General features: G+C 35.6%; 1 protein-coding gene across 1 annotated transcript; it reads left to right on the plus strand.

Annotated features, from left to right (window-relative positions):
• The first annotated feature begins 17203 nt into the window (after positions 1–17203).
• LOC104898409 (uncharacterized) lies at positions 17204–18508 on the plus strand. Its single transcript, XM_010685497.3, has one exon. The coding sequence runs from the start codon at positions 17204–17206 to the stop codon at positions 18506–18508; it is 1305 nt and encodes a 434-aa protein (XP_010683799.3).
• The last annotated feature ends 321 nt before the right edge of the window (positions 18509–18829 follow it).

The following is an 18829-nucleotide window of genomic DNA, read 5'->3' on the forward strand; positions in this document are numbered from 1 at the left end:
TCTCCTTTAAAAATATTTAAAAGTTGTTTTTATCATTAAAACCTCAAGCACTCATATTTCCTAGCATAGTACTACTATACTAGTCATGAAAATCCACAAAATTCCTTTAATAATAACCTTTCTAAAATTTCAGCAACTTATAAATTATCAAAACTCTCTTTAATCATACTTAAACATGCTTAAATTAATAAGTTAAATCAAATTCATAGTTTATAACATACTACTATGATTTTTCAATCTGTGACACCCTAGAAATCCATGCTTTGATAATTAAAAATTCAATCTAAATATAATAATCAAATCTGAATTTTTATTCTTTCAATACATAATTTATATAATCATAGATTCATCATCAAAACAGTAAATTAAAGCTTCTACCCTTAATTAGTACTAAAACAAAACATAAAAACATAATCTTTAATTAAAACTTGAGGAGGAAGAAACACATCAAACCAACACAAGAAATGAATCAAAGAAGCGCGGGCTGTGGAAGGTGGCAGCAGGAACTCACCTGGTCGACAGTAGTGGCGGTGGTGGTGGTGTTGTGAAGTTTCTTGGTGATGAAGAAAGTGTTTCTTGAAGAAGAATAAAGGAAGAAGAAGGGAGAAAAATAACGTGAAGGAGGAGAAAGACACCGCCGGTTATATGGGAGGAGGAGAGAGAAAGTTTTTGTGTGTATAAAATATTTGGCTTCAAGCTATTTATATGTATGTTTTCCTTTTGGGCTTAGGAAAAGGCAATTGCATTTTAAGTAGGATTGAATGTTGAATAGGATTGATGATTTAAAACTCCGAACATCACTACTCACTAGAAGTCGTTTTCCTAGTCCACTTAGTATTTGGATTCCTCAATCCCGTTTAAACTTCTTTCTCAAATCCAATTAGTATTTCAAATATTTTTCAAAGTATGCCTTAAAAAAATATTTTAACTTCCTTAAATCCTTAAAATAATTCCCGTGACTTTCAAAATAGTTAACCTTTTTAAATAAATAAGTTATTTTAATTTAAATATATACTAAAATATATTAAATTCATAAATTTATGGGGGATTACAGTCTACCCTTCTTAAAAGAAGTTTCGTCCTGAAACTTGACACGAAAACTCACAGATTTTCAAAAGTTTTAAACTCCACTTTCATTTGAGAAATACTTGTGCCACTCAATGTGCATACTTTTACCAACTTAAAAACACTTGTGTTACTCATGAACACGTTTTCTTATGCGGAGAATCTGTTTATTTTCCACCAACATGTGCAAATCGCCAATATAACCATAAAAATGCATAAAAATCTCATAAAAATAGGCAAAAAGCGCGAAATTCTATCCCCCTTAAAGAAAACAAGTTATGCGCTCGTAACTCACTTCAAGGAACAAGTCTAGATATTTCTTCTTCAGCTTCCGACGTTTTCAGACTCGTGGTTAGACCAAAGTATATTCACGATATGGACGTCCTTATTGCGTGTAGTACGCACTTTCCTGTCAAAGATCTTCACATGTATTTCCTCATATGTTAGGCTACTATTAATCTGGATTCGCTCCGACTCTATGACATGACGCTCATCAGTGATATATCGTTTGAGAAGGAAGATATGGAACACATCATGCATCTTCTCAAACTCCATTGGCAATACCAACCTATAGGCTACTTTCCCAATTCGCTACAAAATTTCATATGGGCCTACATATTTGACACTTAACTTGCCTTTTTCCCAAATCTCATGACGGCCCTTAGTTGGGGATACTTTCAAAAACACTTTTATCACCTATTGCAAACTCATCTTCTCGTCGTTTTAAGTTGGCATAACTCTTTTGTCTATCTTGAGCAGCTTGAATTCTAGCCTGAATCAGTTTTGACATTCTTGACGGTTTCCTCAATAAATTATGTCCCCAAAACTATATTTTCACTAAAATCATTCCAACAAATGGGACTTCTACACTTTCGTCCATATAGTGCCTCAAAAGGTGCCATCTTAATACCCGTATGATAGCTATTGTTGTAAGAAAATTTAATCAGGTCTAATTGATCCTCCCAACTACCTTGGAAATCAATAGCACACGCTCTTAAAATATCCTCCATGGTTTGGTTAGTCCTCTCAGTCTGACCATCAGTCGCAGGGTAAAAGGTTGTACTCATCTTTAATGTTGTCCCAAGATTTAATTGGTCCTTTTTCCAAAATTTCGATAGAAACCTCAAATCACAATCAGAAATGATATCTCTTGGAACCCCATGCAATCTCACCACATGCCTAATGTACGTCTTTGCAAGTTGTTTATTTTTTCATGTCTCCTTAATAGGTATAAATACGGCGGGTTTCGTCAATCTAGCCACAATAACCCAAATAGTACCATTACCACTCCTCGTTCTAGGCAAAGCAGTCACAAAATCCATATAAATAAAATATATCTTCACTTTCTGACATGTTAGGCACTTAGACACATATTCGGCTACCTCACGCTTCATATTTGGCCACCATTACATACCCTTAAGGTCTTTGTAAAACTTATCACCCCTAGGGTGCACAGAATATGGAGTGTTATGCCCCTCATCCATAAGACGTCTCTTAAGGTCATTACATTTTGTGGTACACACCACCTTCCCTTAAACCTCAAACTTCCATCATCATGGATCTTAAAGTCGGCTTCCTTACCTTGCTTCATTTTCTCCTTAATCTTATCTAGGTGCTCATTGATAGCGATTTTAAACAAGTTATAAAACCCTATTCTTGCAAGTGTACAAGACTTAGTAGTAAGTGATAAATAATAGGGTATCGTATCCACAGGGAACGTGTAGATTAATATTAATCTAATGTCTACTAAATTAGTCCTAAATATAAATATAATGAATTGTTTGTGAGCTAATTAAACTAATCTGAAATATATAGTAAACTAAATGAACTTGACAATAACAAAAGTGAATCGGAGAACAGACAATAATACGGAATCTAGGACAGTCAAATCCACCACTAATAATATGACTAATAGATTAACAGGAATGAGAATTAATAGGTTTATCAAGTACCCTAAACTACAAGCCGGAATACTCATAAACATTGTATTGCGATTAATTAGGTGACATAACTTATCTAACCAAAGCATAAATTATTCAACTTTTAACCACAAATCATCAAACACCATTGCATAACATCACACTTTGAACTACAAGAACAAAGTATGTAAATTTGATAACAATAAAAACTAATAAATCATTCTACAAGAACAATTATCAATCTATATTGCAAACAATGATAAACCCAATAATAATCTTAATAGTTATGCAATTATAAACCAACATCAATTCTCAAACACAATTAAACTATCAATTCATATTATAAGGGTTTCATCTAAGTCATAGAAATAGAAATTAGCTACTCATAAATTGGAGAAACATCACCAAATCGTGAGAAACCATGGCTGAGATAAATATCTCTCCTTCGTACTGTTGCCGCACCTTCCGTAGCGTCAGTTCTGCCTCTTCTGTCCAACTCCGTGATCTCCCTCTTTCGCCCCCTTTTGTTGTGCGAGAGGTATTTTCTTTTTTTAAGAGTATGGGCCTATGCCCTTAAAGCTTATTCCATCATTTGAAAGTCAAAACCCACTTATCATCCAAGTATCATATCATGCGTGATGTTAGTCTTGTATTATGAGTGTAACTTGGAAGCATGGGCTTTTCCTCTTCAACTACAATTCATATTAGTACCTGCCACATATTAAGTAAACATCAATAGTATATTTTAAATATATATAACAATAACAATTTAACAATTAAATATGGAGTGTAACAATAATATCCTTAGTTCACTTTATATTATAAAGCAAGTATTATGACCTTTTAATATCATTTAGAGGCCTAACTAGCATAAATAAGGGTATTAGTATACAACATGTTTGACACTTATCACTCATCCCCAACATGACCCTCTTTGATGTCGTCGAAAACTGACAACCCCAAAGATGATAAAGCGCTCAGTCTTGCCTCACTTTCCCCAGGATTTAAAATTTCTAGGCTCAGCCTTTGCATATCTTGACAACTCCTCAGGGACTATAAGGGCACTCACGCTATGACTCGACTGTCTAGGACATAATCCTTAATCAATTCCAACCATCTCCTTTACCTCATATTGAGGTCTTTTTCGGTGAAAATGTACTTCAAGCTCTTATGGTAGGTAAATATCTTACAAGTTGCCCCATAGAGGTAATGTCTCCAAATTTTCAATGCAAACACTATGACAGCTAAATCTAGATTGTGGGTAAGGTAATTAGCCTCATAAGGTTTCAATTGATGCGAATACGCAATTAACTTTCCATTCTGTTGTAACACACATCCTAAACCATTCTTCGAAGCATCACTGTACACCTCAAATCCCTCATTCCCATCAGGCAGGGTCAAAACAGGTGCGGAGGTTAAACGTTCCTTCAAAATCTGAAAGACCTCTTCACACTTTTCACTCCACTCAGATTTTGACTCTTTCTTCATCAAGTTTGGTCATGGGCCTCGCTATCTTTGAGAAATATCTCACAAATCTTCTATAATTAATAACCAGCTAGACCTAGGAAACTTCTGATATCTGACACATTCTTTGGAGTTGGCCACCCACTCACAACTTGAATCATAGCTGGATCTACAGAGACTCCTTCCTTAAACAAATAATGACCCAAAAACACTTAGAGAACTTGGCATACAATTGGTTCTTCCTAAGCGTCTCCAAAATAATCCTCAAGTGCTCATCATGCTCTACCTCATTTCTCGAATATATTAGTATGCCATCAATGAAAACCACCATAAACTTATCTAGAAACTCGTGGAAAATCCTATTCACGAAGTCCATATATAGCAGGAGCATTGGTTAACCCGAATGGCATTATAGTGAACTCATAGTGACTATAACGCGTCCTAAAGGCAATCATAGGTACATCCTTATCAGCTACCCTCAACTGGTGATACCCTGAGCGCAAACCAATCTTCGAGAACACACTCGCTCCATTTAACTGATCGAATAGGTCATCTATTCTAGGCAAAGAATATTTGTTCTTGATGGTTACATTGTTCAGTTCCCTCTAGTCAACACACAACCTCATACTTTCATCCTTTTTCTTCAGAAATAACACAAGAGCTCCCCGAGGTGATATACTAGGCCTAATGTAACCCTTATCTAGTAATTCTTGCAACCGCATCTTCTGTTCACTTATCTCAGGTGGTGCCATTCTATAGGGTGCCTTAGATATAGGTGTAGTTCCAGGAACTAAGTCTATGGTGAACTCAAACAGCCCCCACAGGTGGCATACCTAAAATCTCACTCGGAAATACATCCATAAACTCATTCACAAACGGAACATCCTCAATATTCACCCCAACTTCTTTACTCACATCCTGCACACTATAGAAAAATAATTCGCACCCCAAATTTTCAAAACTTATTTTATTTTTAAGTTCAATATTATTTCCACTTAAATATATTTTTATGATGATGCAATTTTATTTGATAATTATTTTTATTAAAATAATGATTTCATTTAGTTTTGATTTATCTAACAAGTTTTATTTAAATGATTATTTCTAAATAATTTAATCATGGTAATTAGACTCTTTCTTTTGTTATGGGTATCCTTGTATATGTTGTCCATCCATTTTTAGCAATCCAAAGCCCAAATACAAGTCTATAGCCCATATGATTTTTAGACAAAAAAAAAGTTAAGGTAAAAAAAGGTAAAAACAGTTTTCACCATCTTCTTCTCCCTCCCTTCTTCTTCATCAGAATTCCAGCTCAAAGGAGCCAAATTGCTCAACAATTCACAACCTTTTGTCAGTAGAAAATTGAATTTCCAATCCATATTTTCATATTCTAGGGTAAAAATTACAAAGACTAAAAACGATAGCCCTTACACCTCACACATCCACCATTAATGGAGCTTGACCAAGATCAAATTTCTGACCAACATCCTCTATAAATACCGAATTTCATTCACCAAATTACTCGAGCAAACAATCTTAAACGGTTTGTGTTGTATAATATGAGCACTATAAGAGGGGGGGTGAATTATAATGAGAGAATAAGCTATACTTTTCGCGCAATTAAAAGTAAACTTGGGAACAAACAATGGGAACACGAGAGATTTTACGAGGAAAAACTTCCTAGGCTTAGTAGGAAGAAACAACCTCGACCACAAGGGATTTTAAACAACTTTCCACTATAATAGGCCAAAACAACTCTGATTACAACCTATTACTTTTCTCTCGATTCTCAACTTAAGTCACTCAACTCAAGTTCCCAACGACAGTTCCCAACAACTGACGTTTTCTCTCAAACTTCACTCGAAGTTCCTTTCTCTTTCTCTTTCTCTTTCTCTTGCTTCACTCAAAGCTTTCTCACACTTAAGAGTTCACTCAAACCCTTTTTCTCAAAAATACACTTTATAAAATAATGGAAGAGTAATAAACACGATTAATGTAAGTATGAATTCTCTTAAGGAAAAGGCACTGACACTTTAGATACCTTAGGACAAATTAACTAAGTCAGACACAATTTTGCTCAAATGAATTAGGCGCCTATTTATATACAATTAAGACAAGACATGTTCTCCACTAATTTAGACCATTAACACATGTTCTCCATGATGTTTAATTAATTAATTAAATTAAATTAATTATCCCATGTCATGTAAAGCATCCACTAATCCACTACTTCACTTCATAGAAGCAGTAACACATTACGTGGTTTTTACAAACTTGGAGATTAATTAAACTTATTTAATTAAATAAATACTTGGAGGATAATTAACTTAAGCCACTAAATCCACTAACTACATAAAACGTGTAGCAGTAGACTTTAGGCGTGCAATCTAGATTTTAGGAAATAAATAAATAATATACTTTAGCTAGTTTTTAGGGAAAATATCTTTTTCAAAATCTTTTATAAAACCGGAAAAACAGTTTTTATAATTTAAAAATCCGAAACATTTAAAAATCGGAAATATTAAATTTTCGAAAACTAAATCTTTTAAATAAAATATAAAAGATAAAATATATATTTTAAAAGATAATATTTGAAAATCAGTTAATTTAAAATCAGAAAATCTTTTTAAAATCTTTTCCTAACAAACTTAAACTAACTTCCTAAAATAATGGATCTTAGTCAAAATATCCCTAAAAACTCTAACAACTATATTGGGCATAGATTTCACTTAGGCGCACAATATTAGTCACTTAGAAGTTCCTAAATTAGTTTTAAGTCTTGTTCCCTAATCTTTAAGTCTTGTTCCTTAGCTTGTTCTATAGTGCCAGGTCTGTTCCTTTCATGGGAATAGAACCAAGTTCTTTTGAGAATTCACCACGAACTTAATAAAGCTTTTACTCAACCTTAACAAGAAGATTAATAAATACCCTAATGTATTCTAAAACTCAAGGGTCAACAATTTCCCCTTTTTGAAGATGGCAACAAAAGACATATACTAAAAATAATACACATAAGTCATATAAAAATAATTTTAACAAAGTATGTAACCAAGTTAAATTAAGTATTATAGACTGTTATTTTATTTTGTAAAGTCGAAATATAGAATATGAAACATAATTCATGACAAAAAAATTTACTCTGATTTGCCTTATCTTTCCCCCTTTGGCATCTTCAAAAACATAGTCCACGATTTCAAAAAGATGAATATATTCACTAAACACATCACACCACCAAACTTGTAAGAAATAAGTTGGTTAGTATAAGCAAATAAAGCATTCAACTCTCAAAAACCGCAATCCAAGAATATTAGCCATTCATTTAGACGCACACATGCAAAAAGATCAAACTTAGAATTAAGCAAAAAATAAGTTCCATTGTAGCATGATTAAAGGAGAAGGATAGAAAAGACAAATATTAAACAAAGTTCATGTTCCCACACAAAATAAAACAAAAGCTAAAGAGAAAAGTTTATGATTTAGGAGAGGGAGGTTGTTCTACTTCTTCCACCACATCATGAAGCTTTGCCATCACTTCTTGATGATTTTCGGCCAATGTATCATTTCCCTTGAGCACAATGTCTTCCAACTTCAACAATCTGAGTTCATGCTTGAAGGAGGAAGAAAGTTCACCAAGCCGAGCCAAATTTCTTGTTGTCCTCCAAGGCTTTGTCAACTTTGCTCATAACCCCTTTTACCAACCCATTTAAATCCTTAGCTTCCGTAGCAAACTCCATCATTGCTTCCGAATGACCCATAACCAAGGAAAACAAAGAATCCAACCTTCTAGCATGAGCTAGAGTATATGTAGAACCAATGGTAGGATTTTGAGAAGAACGGGAGCTTGAGAAGGTTGGGTTGCGTGTTTGTTCCTTAGGTTTGGGAACAGCAGGTTGTTCCTCTAGAATGGGAACAACACCCTGTTTCCTTAGCTTTAGGAACAGAACAGGAGGGTTTTGAGGTAGAGGGAGGGATAGATCATTTGTGGTGCTAGGGTAGAGGGTGAGGCAGATTTTTGTGGAGATGGAGGAAAAGGAGGATTGGTTTCCATGGGAACAGGAGTCGGTTCCCTAGAAGGAGGTAGGTTAGATTCATAATCTTCCCTATCAATCACCTTTACTTCATCTTCCTCAAACTTTCTTCGGCATCAAGAAAGGAAAATTAAGCACTTTCTATTTTGAACCCTTTGACTAGCTCTAGTGCTTTTAACAACGGTTTCACCACCTCATCAACCACCTTCTTCCCTTTCTTCTATATTCTTCTTTTTCTTTTTCAATTTTCTTTTCTTTTTGATTTTTCTTTTTCTTTTTCTTTTTCTTTTTCTTCTCTTCAATTCTTTTCTTCTTCTTCTTCTTCACTTCATCATCACATCATCATCCTCATCATCATCAAGTTAGCCCTCCCTTAATAACTTCTCCATTCACAACACAAACATTTAAGTTATTCAAGGCACGCACATTCAACATATTTCCCTGGATACCCATGGACTGAGTTCCCGAAATTTTCACTTTAAACTTAAGTAGAATTTCGGTTACTAAGCTCCATACCAACAACAAATCCATTTTCAATGCAATGACTCAAATGTTGAATCATTAAGAGGGAAAGTTTATGTGTTTGTGAGAGCTAAACAATGAATGTAAATTAAATCCAACATGCTAACTTGAGCACGTTTGGAAGAGACGAGGCAATAAAGCTTTCTTGAGGATGTGAAAAAAATTTTGTGATAGGGGAAAGAAGATTATGATCAAGAAATGTTTTTCCCTTTTGACCACCATACTTAACAATCAATTGATCAAAGAAGAATGTCCGAAAATGGATAGAACCACGTTGTTTCTTGAAATAAACATCGTTCCTCTCACGGGAACACCAAGCATTTACCCAAATTTTAGCATTAAAATCAATTTGAGTTCCTTTCACCAAGTGGAACAATTTCCTTCTTCATCCATGGAAAAGTTTTCACAAAATTCTCATCAATTTAGGAATAAACTATTTCCATAACATTTCACAAAAAGATTTTCCCAACCTTGAAACTTAATCATATTAAGAATTGACGAAATTTACTCTTTTGCACCAAGAAACATCAATAAAAAGTCCATGCACATACCTAGTTGGGAATTTTTTCGCAACCGAGTTGTTCCTCTCTCGGGAACATCGATTCCCCCTCACTGTTGCATGAGCTTCTTCAACCTCCATTTCAACCGTTCTTCTTTTTCTTTTTTCCTTAGAATTCTTGATGAAGAATTGGGAGAAATATCCATGGGTGTTGGTGATTCAATTTTAGTGGGAAGGAGAGGGTTTTTCGGCTTTGTGGGAGGAGAGAGAGTGAGAAGTGTTTTGGTAGTCATATTTGTGGAGTATTTTCGGTTTTATGAGAAGAAGGAAAAAAAATTTGTTTTGTTTAAGGAAGAAAATAAATAAAAACCGTGTATTTACACGTTTTAGAAAAAAAATCTCTATCTATAAAAAATATCTTCAACTAACTTGAGAGATATAAGGAAAAATCAGATTTTTAGGAAATAAAATCTGAACAGAATATTTTTGGTTTTTCGAATTTTGAAAAGAAAAATATCTAAATCAAATTCGCTGGGAACAGCGTTTGGGAACAATGAATGGAAACAATGAAATTTTGCTACTTTGGAACTCCATTAATTCTTTTAATCCTTTGTCATCACTTAAGGCATAGAATTGTCCTATGAACAATAAGGGGAATATTATTGGACATTGGTGAGCAGTTTTCAGACATTTTTACTTATACATATGAAATAATCATATAAGAATTGTGATGTATTTAAGCAAATAAAAACATCAAAATGCACATCCAGACATAATGCCAAAGAATTAACACAAAGGGGAATATATGTAGCAATCATTTCAATTGATTAAGCCAAGTTCAAGTCTCAATTTCTCAAACCTATCTCTATTTAAGGGTTTGTCAAATGTCTGCAATTTGACGTTCAGTCTCACAGAATTCCATTTTAATAAGACCCTTTTCAACATTATCTTTCAGAAAGTGATGCCTAATATGGATGTGTTTGAATCTTGAATGATGACGGGATCTTTAGAAATACTAATAGCACTAGTATTATCACAATAGATGGGAACACATTCAAAGTAGATTCCATAGTCACGTAGTTGTTGTTTTATCCATAGCATTTGGGAACAACATGCTGCTGCTGCAACATATTCAGCCTCGGCTGTAGATAAAGCAACTGTGTTTTGCTTCTTGGTGCTCCAAGAAACTAAACTATGACTAAGGAACTGAACCATACCTGATGTACTCTTCTATTGACCAGATCTCCTGCATAGTCAGCATCCGCAAATCCTTTCAATTCAAAGGTATCACTTCTCGAATAGAATAGGCTTAAATCATCTGTTCCCTTGAGGTATCTTAGGATTCTCTTCACAGCTGTGAGATGAGATTCCTTTGGATTGGCTTGAAACCTTGCACATAACTCTACACTGAAAGCAATATCAGGACGACTTGCAGTTAGATATAGTAATGAGCCAATCATACCTCGATCTTGGTTTGATCCACACTTTTCCTATAGAATCTTCATCCAATCTGGTTGAAATTCCCATAGGTGTATGATTAACTTTGGATGCTTCCAAACCATACTTTTTCAATAGTTCCTTTATGTACTTTTGTTGATGGATGTAGATTCCTTCTTCTGTTTGCTTGATTTGCAACCCCAAGAAGAAGTTGAGCTCACCCATCATACTCATTTCAAATTCTTTACTCATGAGATTAGCAAAGTCCTTGCACAAAGATTCATTAGTGGCACCAAATATAATATCATCAACATATATTTGAACAACTAATAAATGTTTTCCTTTTGATTTTAAAAACAAGGTTCGATCCAATTTTCCTCTTTTAAACTCATTTTCAAGAAGGAACTTAGAAAGTCTTTCATACACATGCTCTTGGAGCTTGCTTTAACCCATAAAGAGCTTTGTCAAGCTTAAAGACATGATTAGGAAATTCTTTATTTTCAAAACCTGGAGGTTGTTCTACAAATACCTCCTCATTAAGATAACCATTTAGAAAAGCACATTTTACATCCATTTGATACAATTTAAACCCATGAAGGCAGCAAAAGCTATGAAGATTCTAATTGCTTCCAATCTTGCAACTGGAGCAAAAGTTTCTTCATAATCAATGCCTTCCTGTTGATTGTATCCTTTCACAACTAACCTGGCCTTGTTTCTTATGATAGTTCCGAACTCATCTAATTTGTTTCGAAACACCCACTTTAAACCAATAACCTTGTTATGTTTAGGCTTAGGTTCAAGGTGCCAAACTTTGTTTCTTTCAAATTGATGAAGTTCATCCTGCATTGCTACGATCCAATCAGCATCAGTGAGAGCTTCTTCATGATTCCTAGGTTCCAACATAGAAAGAAAAGCATGAAAAGCACAAAAGTTTTTCAATTGAGATCTCGTTTGAGTTCCCTTATTTATGTCACTGATTATTAGTTCCACAGGATGGGAACGATGAGTTTTCCAAGGCTTTGGTTGGAAATCCTGGATGGAAACTTGGTTTCCTTGATCATCTTCATTTCCTGTACTTGGGAACCAGGTTCAACAATAGTGGATTCATTCACTAGTGCATCATCACTTAGTTCCTCTTCTTCCTCATTGGGAACAGGAACAGGATGTTGTTCCCTTGGCTTTGTTCCCATGACTTCGTCTTCCAAAGTCTCATCAATAAGACTTAGTCTTTTGCAATCCTATTTCGAAGTCATCTTCAACCTGTGTGCTTGCATCAAATTTATCTGTTTCATCAAAAATAACATGCACACTTTCTTCTACACACATAGACCTTTTATTATACACTCTATAAGCCTTGCTACTAGAAGAATATCCTAAGAATACAGCTTCTTCACTTCTAGCATCAAATTTTCCAATATTTTGTTTCCCATTATTATGAACAAAACATTTACATCCAAATGTTCTGAAATATGTAATATTGGGCTTTTTACCAAAATACAGCTCATAGGGCGTTTTATTTAATAAAGGTCTTACCATGGCTCGATTTATAATTGACAAGCAGTATTCACAGCTTCTGCCCAAAAGTTTTTAGGAAGACCACTAGCTATCAACATAGTCCTAGCCATCTCTTCTAGTGTTCTATTCTTCCTTTCAACAACACCATTTTGTTGAGGTGTTCTAGGGGCTGAGAAATTGTGATCTAATCCTTGTCTCTGCTAAAGTCATCGAACTTAAATTTTCAAACTCTTTACCATGGTCGGATCTAAGGTGAAGTAACTTATGACCACTCAAATTTTGTACTTTCTTTGCAAAGACAAGGAACTCATCATAAGTCTCGTCCTTGCTAGAAAGAAAAATAACCCAAGTAAATCTAGAGAAGTCATCTACAATTACTAACACATATTTCTTTCCACTCCTACTTTGTATCCTCATAGGTCCACATAAATCCATATGTTAACTCTAAAGGTCTTGTGGTATACCACATTCTTTGGACTTGAAAGAGGACCTAACATGCTTCCTTTTGCGCATGCATCACACACATGATCTAAATGAAACTTAGTAGAGGGTAAACCTAAAACTAGTTCTTTAGAACGCAGTTTGTCAAGCAAGGAAAAGCTAGCATGACCTAGACGCTTGTGCCATAAGAATGAATCATCATCAATAACACTAAGGCATGTGAATTTGTTTTTGGGAACAAGGTTGAGATCCACAACATATGTGTTCCCTTTCCTTGTTCCTTCCAAAATGATATCCTTTGTGCTATTGTTGACATTAAACATTTTTCACTATTAAACTTCACACAGTTCCCTCTATCACAGAATTGGGAAATACTTAACAAGTTATGCTTTAATCCATCAACTAGAAACACATTTCTATGGAATGTGACGATGACTTACCAACTTTGCCCATGGCAACTATGTTACCTTTCTTGTTGTCACCAAAAGTCACACTTCCACCATTATAGGCTGAGAGTGAGAGAAATCTTGATTTATCTCCAGTCATATGCTTAGAACAACCACTGTCTAGGTACCATGTGTTGTTCCCCCTCACTCCAACCTGCAAGAAAACTAATTGTTAGAGTTAGGAACCCAATCTTTCTTGGGTTCCTTTCCTTCAGGAACAATAGATTTCTTTTTCCAAATTACTTTACTTGTTTCCAAGTTCTCATTGATGCGACCAAGTCTTTTAGGACAAGAGTTCCTAAAATGACCAGTGTTCCCACAAAACATACAAACTTTATCACTTGGTAAATCAACTCTCTTTTTAGGTTTTTCAAATTTCTTTTTGTGATTAAAACCAAGACCTTCAGTTCGTTTTGTTTGAGGGTTCTTAATCCAGTTTGGAATAGGTAGCATTTTCTTTTCATTTCTCATTTGGTGCAGTTCCCCTCAAGTTCCTTATTTTCAATTTCCAAAAATGAAACATGATTTTTCAATTCGTTTATTTCAGATTTGAAACTTTGCAAGGGAACTGACTTAATGTCAAATGAACTTACTTCAGGAACAAACTCTTTTAGTTGTGATAACTCAAGACTTAACAAGTAGTTCTCATTTTTAAGATTTTCGAAATCCTCTTTTAATTTAAGATTTTTGTCAAACAATTCGAAAAATCTTTTCTCAATATCAATCGAACACTTTTAAGCCAAGAGGTATGTTCCTTTGCTACACTTAAAGCATGTTGACATTGTTTTAGTTTAATGGTTTCATCTTTGCAATCATTTACAGCGTCAACAATAAACTCAAATAATTTTTCTTTACTTAAAGAATTAAGACGAGTTTTGATGGTGTCTAGACTTGCCTCAAGAGATTCAATCTCTTCATCAGATTCGGAATTGTCAAGAGCCATAAGACAGAAGTTTGCAGTCTCCTCATTTGGTTGAGGATCATCTTCTTCTCGAGTCAGAGTCTCCCCATGCAGCAACCATAGCTTTCTTCATGTCAGATCGAGTATAGGAGTTTTTGTATTCTTGTTCCTATCTCTGCTTCGTTCCCTTCCTTTGCCTTTTTCTTGTTCCCATTGGGGACAATCCTTGATGAAGTGCTCAGAACTGCCACACTTATGACAAACAAGTTTGTTAGAATATTTCTTATTCTTACCTTTGTAATCCCTTCTTCATGTTCCTAAACATTCTTTTGAATTTTCGGACCATGAGAGCGATTCTTCTTCATCGTTTCTGAGCCTTCATCTTCATCAGCTTTTAAGGCAATCGACTTTTGCTTGGACATGTCTCCATTCTCATTGTCCAATTGCAACTCATGAGTCATAGGGAACCAGCAAGTTGTTCCAAATTGAACTTAGTAAAGTCCTTAGTTTCCTGTAAGGCAGTTACCTTAGCCATCCAACGATCCCTAGGAAGGCTCCTTAGGACCTTTCGTACCTGTTCCTCAGATGTAATCACTTTACCAAGAGATGTTAGCTCATTAATAATATTAGTAAAGCGTGTAAACATGTCTTGGATAGACTCTTTTGATTTCATTTGAAAAAGTTCATATTGGTTCATCAAAAGATCTATTTTTGATCTCTTAACTTCACTCGTACCTTCATGAGTGACTTCAAGAAGATCCCAAATTTGTTTTGCGGTTTTACATCCCATGACACGATTGTGTTCATGAGGTCCAAGACCACAATGAAGCAGTTTATAGCAAGAGCATTAATTTCCATCTTTTCGAAATCAGCTTTATCAAAATCAGATATAGATTTAGGAATTACCTCATTCTTGTCATTAGTGGTAGTGACTTCAAAATCACCTACCTCTATGACTCTCCATACCTGGTAATTGTCGGCTTTGATAAAGATCTCCATTCTGTTCTTCCAGTAAGTGTAAAACTTACCATTGAACATTGGTGGCCTCTGCGTAGAGTACCCTTCTTCCAGTTTCTCTCTAGTATTCATATTTTTCAAGATCTTGAACTCAACAGGGTTTCCTGAATATTAGAGTTCCCGCTCTGATACCAATTGTTGTATAATATGAGCACTATAAGAGGGGGGGTGAATTATAGTGAGAGAATAAGCTATACTTTTTGCGGAATTAAAAGTAAACTTGGGAACAAACAATGGGAACACGAGAGATTTTACGAGGAAAAACTTCCTAGGCCTAGTAGGAAGAAACAACCTCGACCACAAGGGATTTTAAACAACTTTCCACTATAATAGGCCAAAACAACTCTGATTACAACCTATTACTTTTCTCTCGATTCTCAACTTAAGTCACTCAACTCAAGTTCCCAAAGACAGTTCGCAACAAATGACGTTTTTTTTTTTTTAGCAACATCATAAAAAAAAAAGGGTTTTAGAGAGAGAAACTCTCTCCTCTCTCTATGTATCCAATGAAACAGTAACGATTTCTGAAAAGTTTGAGTTTGCTATGGCGAGAACATCAAAACAACAGAAATCCTAGTGTAAACCAAAAGGACCTGTCTCGGATTCGAATGCGAAGAAGACGAAGTCAATGGATGAATTGTTTGGTGTGCAAGCAATGGAGGTAGAAATGAGGGATGGTAATGAAGAAAGTGATTTGGTAGAGCTGAAGAGAACTCAGAAATCACACAGGATGTTTTCGGAATGGTTATCCTCGATGAATTTGAGTGCTGAGAAGATAGATAAGGAACAGCGGAGTAAGCTTAGATGGGCTGATCGGAGTGTGAGGGAGGTTGAACCTATTCCGATACTGCAATTCTCAGATAATGAGGTATGTTCAGTAAACTCTGACCCTATTGATAATGATAGATGTATAGAGGAGGTTAATATGAATAATACAATGAGAGAAACTGTGAAAATTGAACTTGAGGATGTGCAGCCTGAGGTGGATTTCTGGAGTTCATCAATCATATGCTATGTGATTGGTGCAAACCCACCACCATTGGTGATGGAAAAATATGTGCGAAGAATCTGGAGAAACAAGAAGGTGGATAAGGTCAATATGTTAAAGAGAGGGGTATTCATAGTGAGATTTACAACTATGGAATGCAGAGATCAGGTCTTAAGTGGGAATGCTAATTTCTTTGATAATAAGCCACTTATTGTCAAGGCTTGGGATCCTGATATGGATGTGATGAAGCAGAACTTTGAAGTTCTCCCTATATGGACAAAGGTGATGGTGGATTTCAAATATTGGAATACATCATGTTTAAGGAAGCTGGTGAGCCCGGTGGGGAAGTATATAAAGGTGGATCAAGCCACTGAGAAAAGAGAGAAGCTCGAATTTGCTCGAGTCATGATTGAAGTTGCAGTGAATCAGGATTTTCCTGACCAATTGAATTTCATTAATGAGAAGGGAGTGGAGGTGGTTTATGAGATCAAGTATGAATGGAAACCCACTATTTGTGGCAACTGCAAAAAGGTGGGACACACACAAGAAGAATGTAGGGACAAGGGTGAAAAGGTGAGTAGGAAGGTTTGGCAACAAAAACCAATTGCCAAAAAAATTACAATTCCAACACCAAGCAGGGTGGAGGATAAAAATGAAGCTGAGCAGCAAGTGAATGTTCAAGCTAGGGTGCAGGAACCTCAGAGGATAATAACCACACAAAATGCCTTTGAAATACTGGGTTGTTTACAGAATGAAGAACTCATTGTGGGGAAAATTGTTTGTGATGCAGGGGATGGAGAGCAAGGGAGAGGGAACTCTCCAAATGAGAATGGATAGCATCATATGTTGGAATGTCAGGGGTATCTCTAGTGTAAATAAGCAACAGGATGTAAAAAATCTGCTTAACACTAGAGCCCTGGGATTAGTTAGTCTTATTGAGACTAAGGTAAAAGTTAATAAAATGGGGGATATGTATAAAAGACTCTTTAGTGGGTGGTGTTTTTGTTCTAACTCAGCTTATCATCAGAATGGCAGAATCATAATAGCATGGAATGCTCTATCATTCCATGTCAATATTCTAGCTATGTCAGCTCAAGTAATACATTGTATGGTTGAAGGGGTGAGTAGTAAAACAAAATTCTTCTGTACATTTGTTTATGCATTCAATCAGGCTGATAGAAGGGAGGGTCTATGGAAGGATTTGGTGACTTTTGAATCACAGATAAACTTACCATGGATTGTATTAGGTGATTTTAATTGTATGATGAATAGAGAGGAAAAAATGGGTGGGAATGTGAGAGAAGCTGAGCTGTTGCCCCTGAGAGAATGTGTAGCTAGGTGTGGTTTGAGTGATCTCAAATCTACTGGAGCATACTACACCTGGAATAATAAACAAGAGGGTGAGGCCAGAGTGTTTAGTAAGCTGGATAGGGCTTTATGTAATGACAAATGGCTGGAGATGTTTCCTACCTCTGAAGCTTGGTTCATGCCAGAAGGGTTGTTTGATCATAGCCCAATCTTAGTAAGAGTTCATAAGGAAATAGTGCAGGGGAACAAGCCTTTTAAATGCTACAAGATGTGGAGTAAAGCTCCTGATTTTCAGAGAAGGGTTAGGGATGCATGGTCCACAAATGTTACAGGTACTGCAATGTTCTGTGTAGTCCAGAAGTTGAAGCAGGTGAAGAAGGAAATGAAGATGCTGAATAAGGAAGGGTTTGCAAACATTCAAACTGCTGATGCTCAGGCCCATGAAAAGTTACTGGAGTGTCAGAGGAAGCTCTTGGAAAATAATGATCTGATCAACAGAGAGAAGGAGTCAAAGGCTGCAGATGATTATAGGAGAATTCATGAGAATTTTCTCTCTTTCTTGAGACAAAAAGCAAAACTGGAATGGATGGCTCAAGGTGATGAGAACAGTGCTTTATTCCACAGAGCTATCAAGCAGAGAAGACTTCACAATACAATATATGGCATTCATGCTAGCTCTGGAGTTTGGCAAGAGAATGAAAGAGTGAATGAGGCTTTTATTGAGTATTACAAGAACTTACTGGGTACAGCAAAGGAGCAAGGGGCTAGAATAAGTCAGGAGATCATGGAGAGAGGCAAATTTCTTACTGAAGAGCATCAGCATAGTCTATTGGAGCCTGTGACAGGTGATGAAATCAAGAGAGTTTTATTCTTTTTACTGGAGAAAAATCCCCTGGTCCTGATGGGTTTGGAACCCACTTTTTTAGAGACTCATGGCATATTGTGGGGAATGAAGTAATTCAAGCAGTCAAAGACTTCTTTCAGAATGGAAAACTACTTAGAGAAGTAAATAACACACTTATCACTTTAGTGCCAAAAGTGAAATGTCCAGGGCATGTTACTGAATACAGACCAATAGCATGCTGTAATGTGATATATAAAACTATCACTAAGGTTATCTGCAATAGATTAAGCAAGATATTACCAGAAATCTTTGCTGAGAACCAGGGGGCCTTCATCAAAGGGAGGTTCATAGCTCATAATGTGCTGATTTGCCAAGATATGGTGAGAGGTTGTGGAAGGAACAAGACTAGTCCTAGTTGTATCATTAAGATGGATT

This window comes from Beta vulgaris, chromosome 1 (assembly GCF_026745355.1).
Source record: "Beta vulgaris subsp. vulgaris cultivar EL10 chromosome 1, EL10.2, whole genome shotgun sequence".
In the NCBI taxonomy this organism is placed as follows: domain Eukaryota; kingdom Viridiplantae; phylum Streptophyta; class Magnoliopsida; order Caryophyllales; family Amaranthaceae; genus Beta; species Beta vulgaris.

What these genes read in the sequence shown, in the direction of transcription:
- LOC104898409 (XM_010685497.3), top strand. Translation starts at nt 17,204, where the DNA reads ATGGGGGATATGTATAAAAGACTCTTTAGTGGGTGGTGTTTTTGTTCT.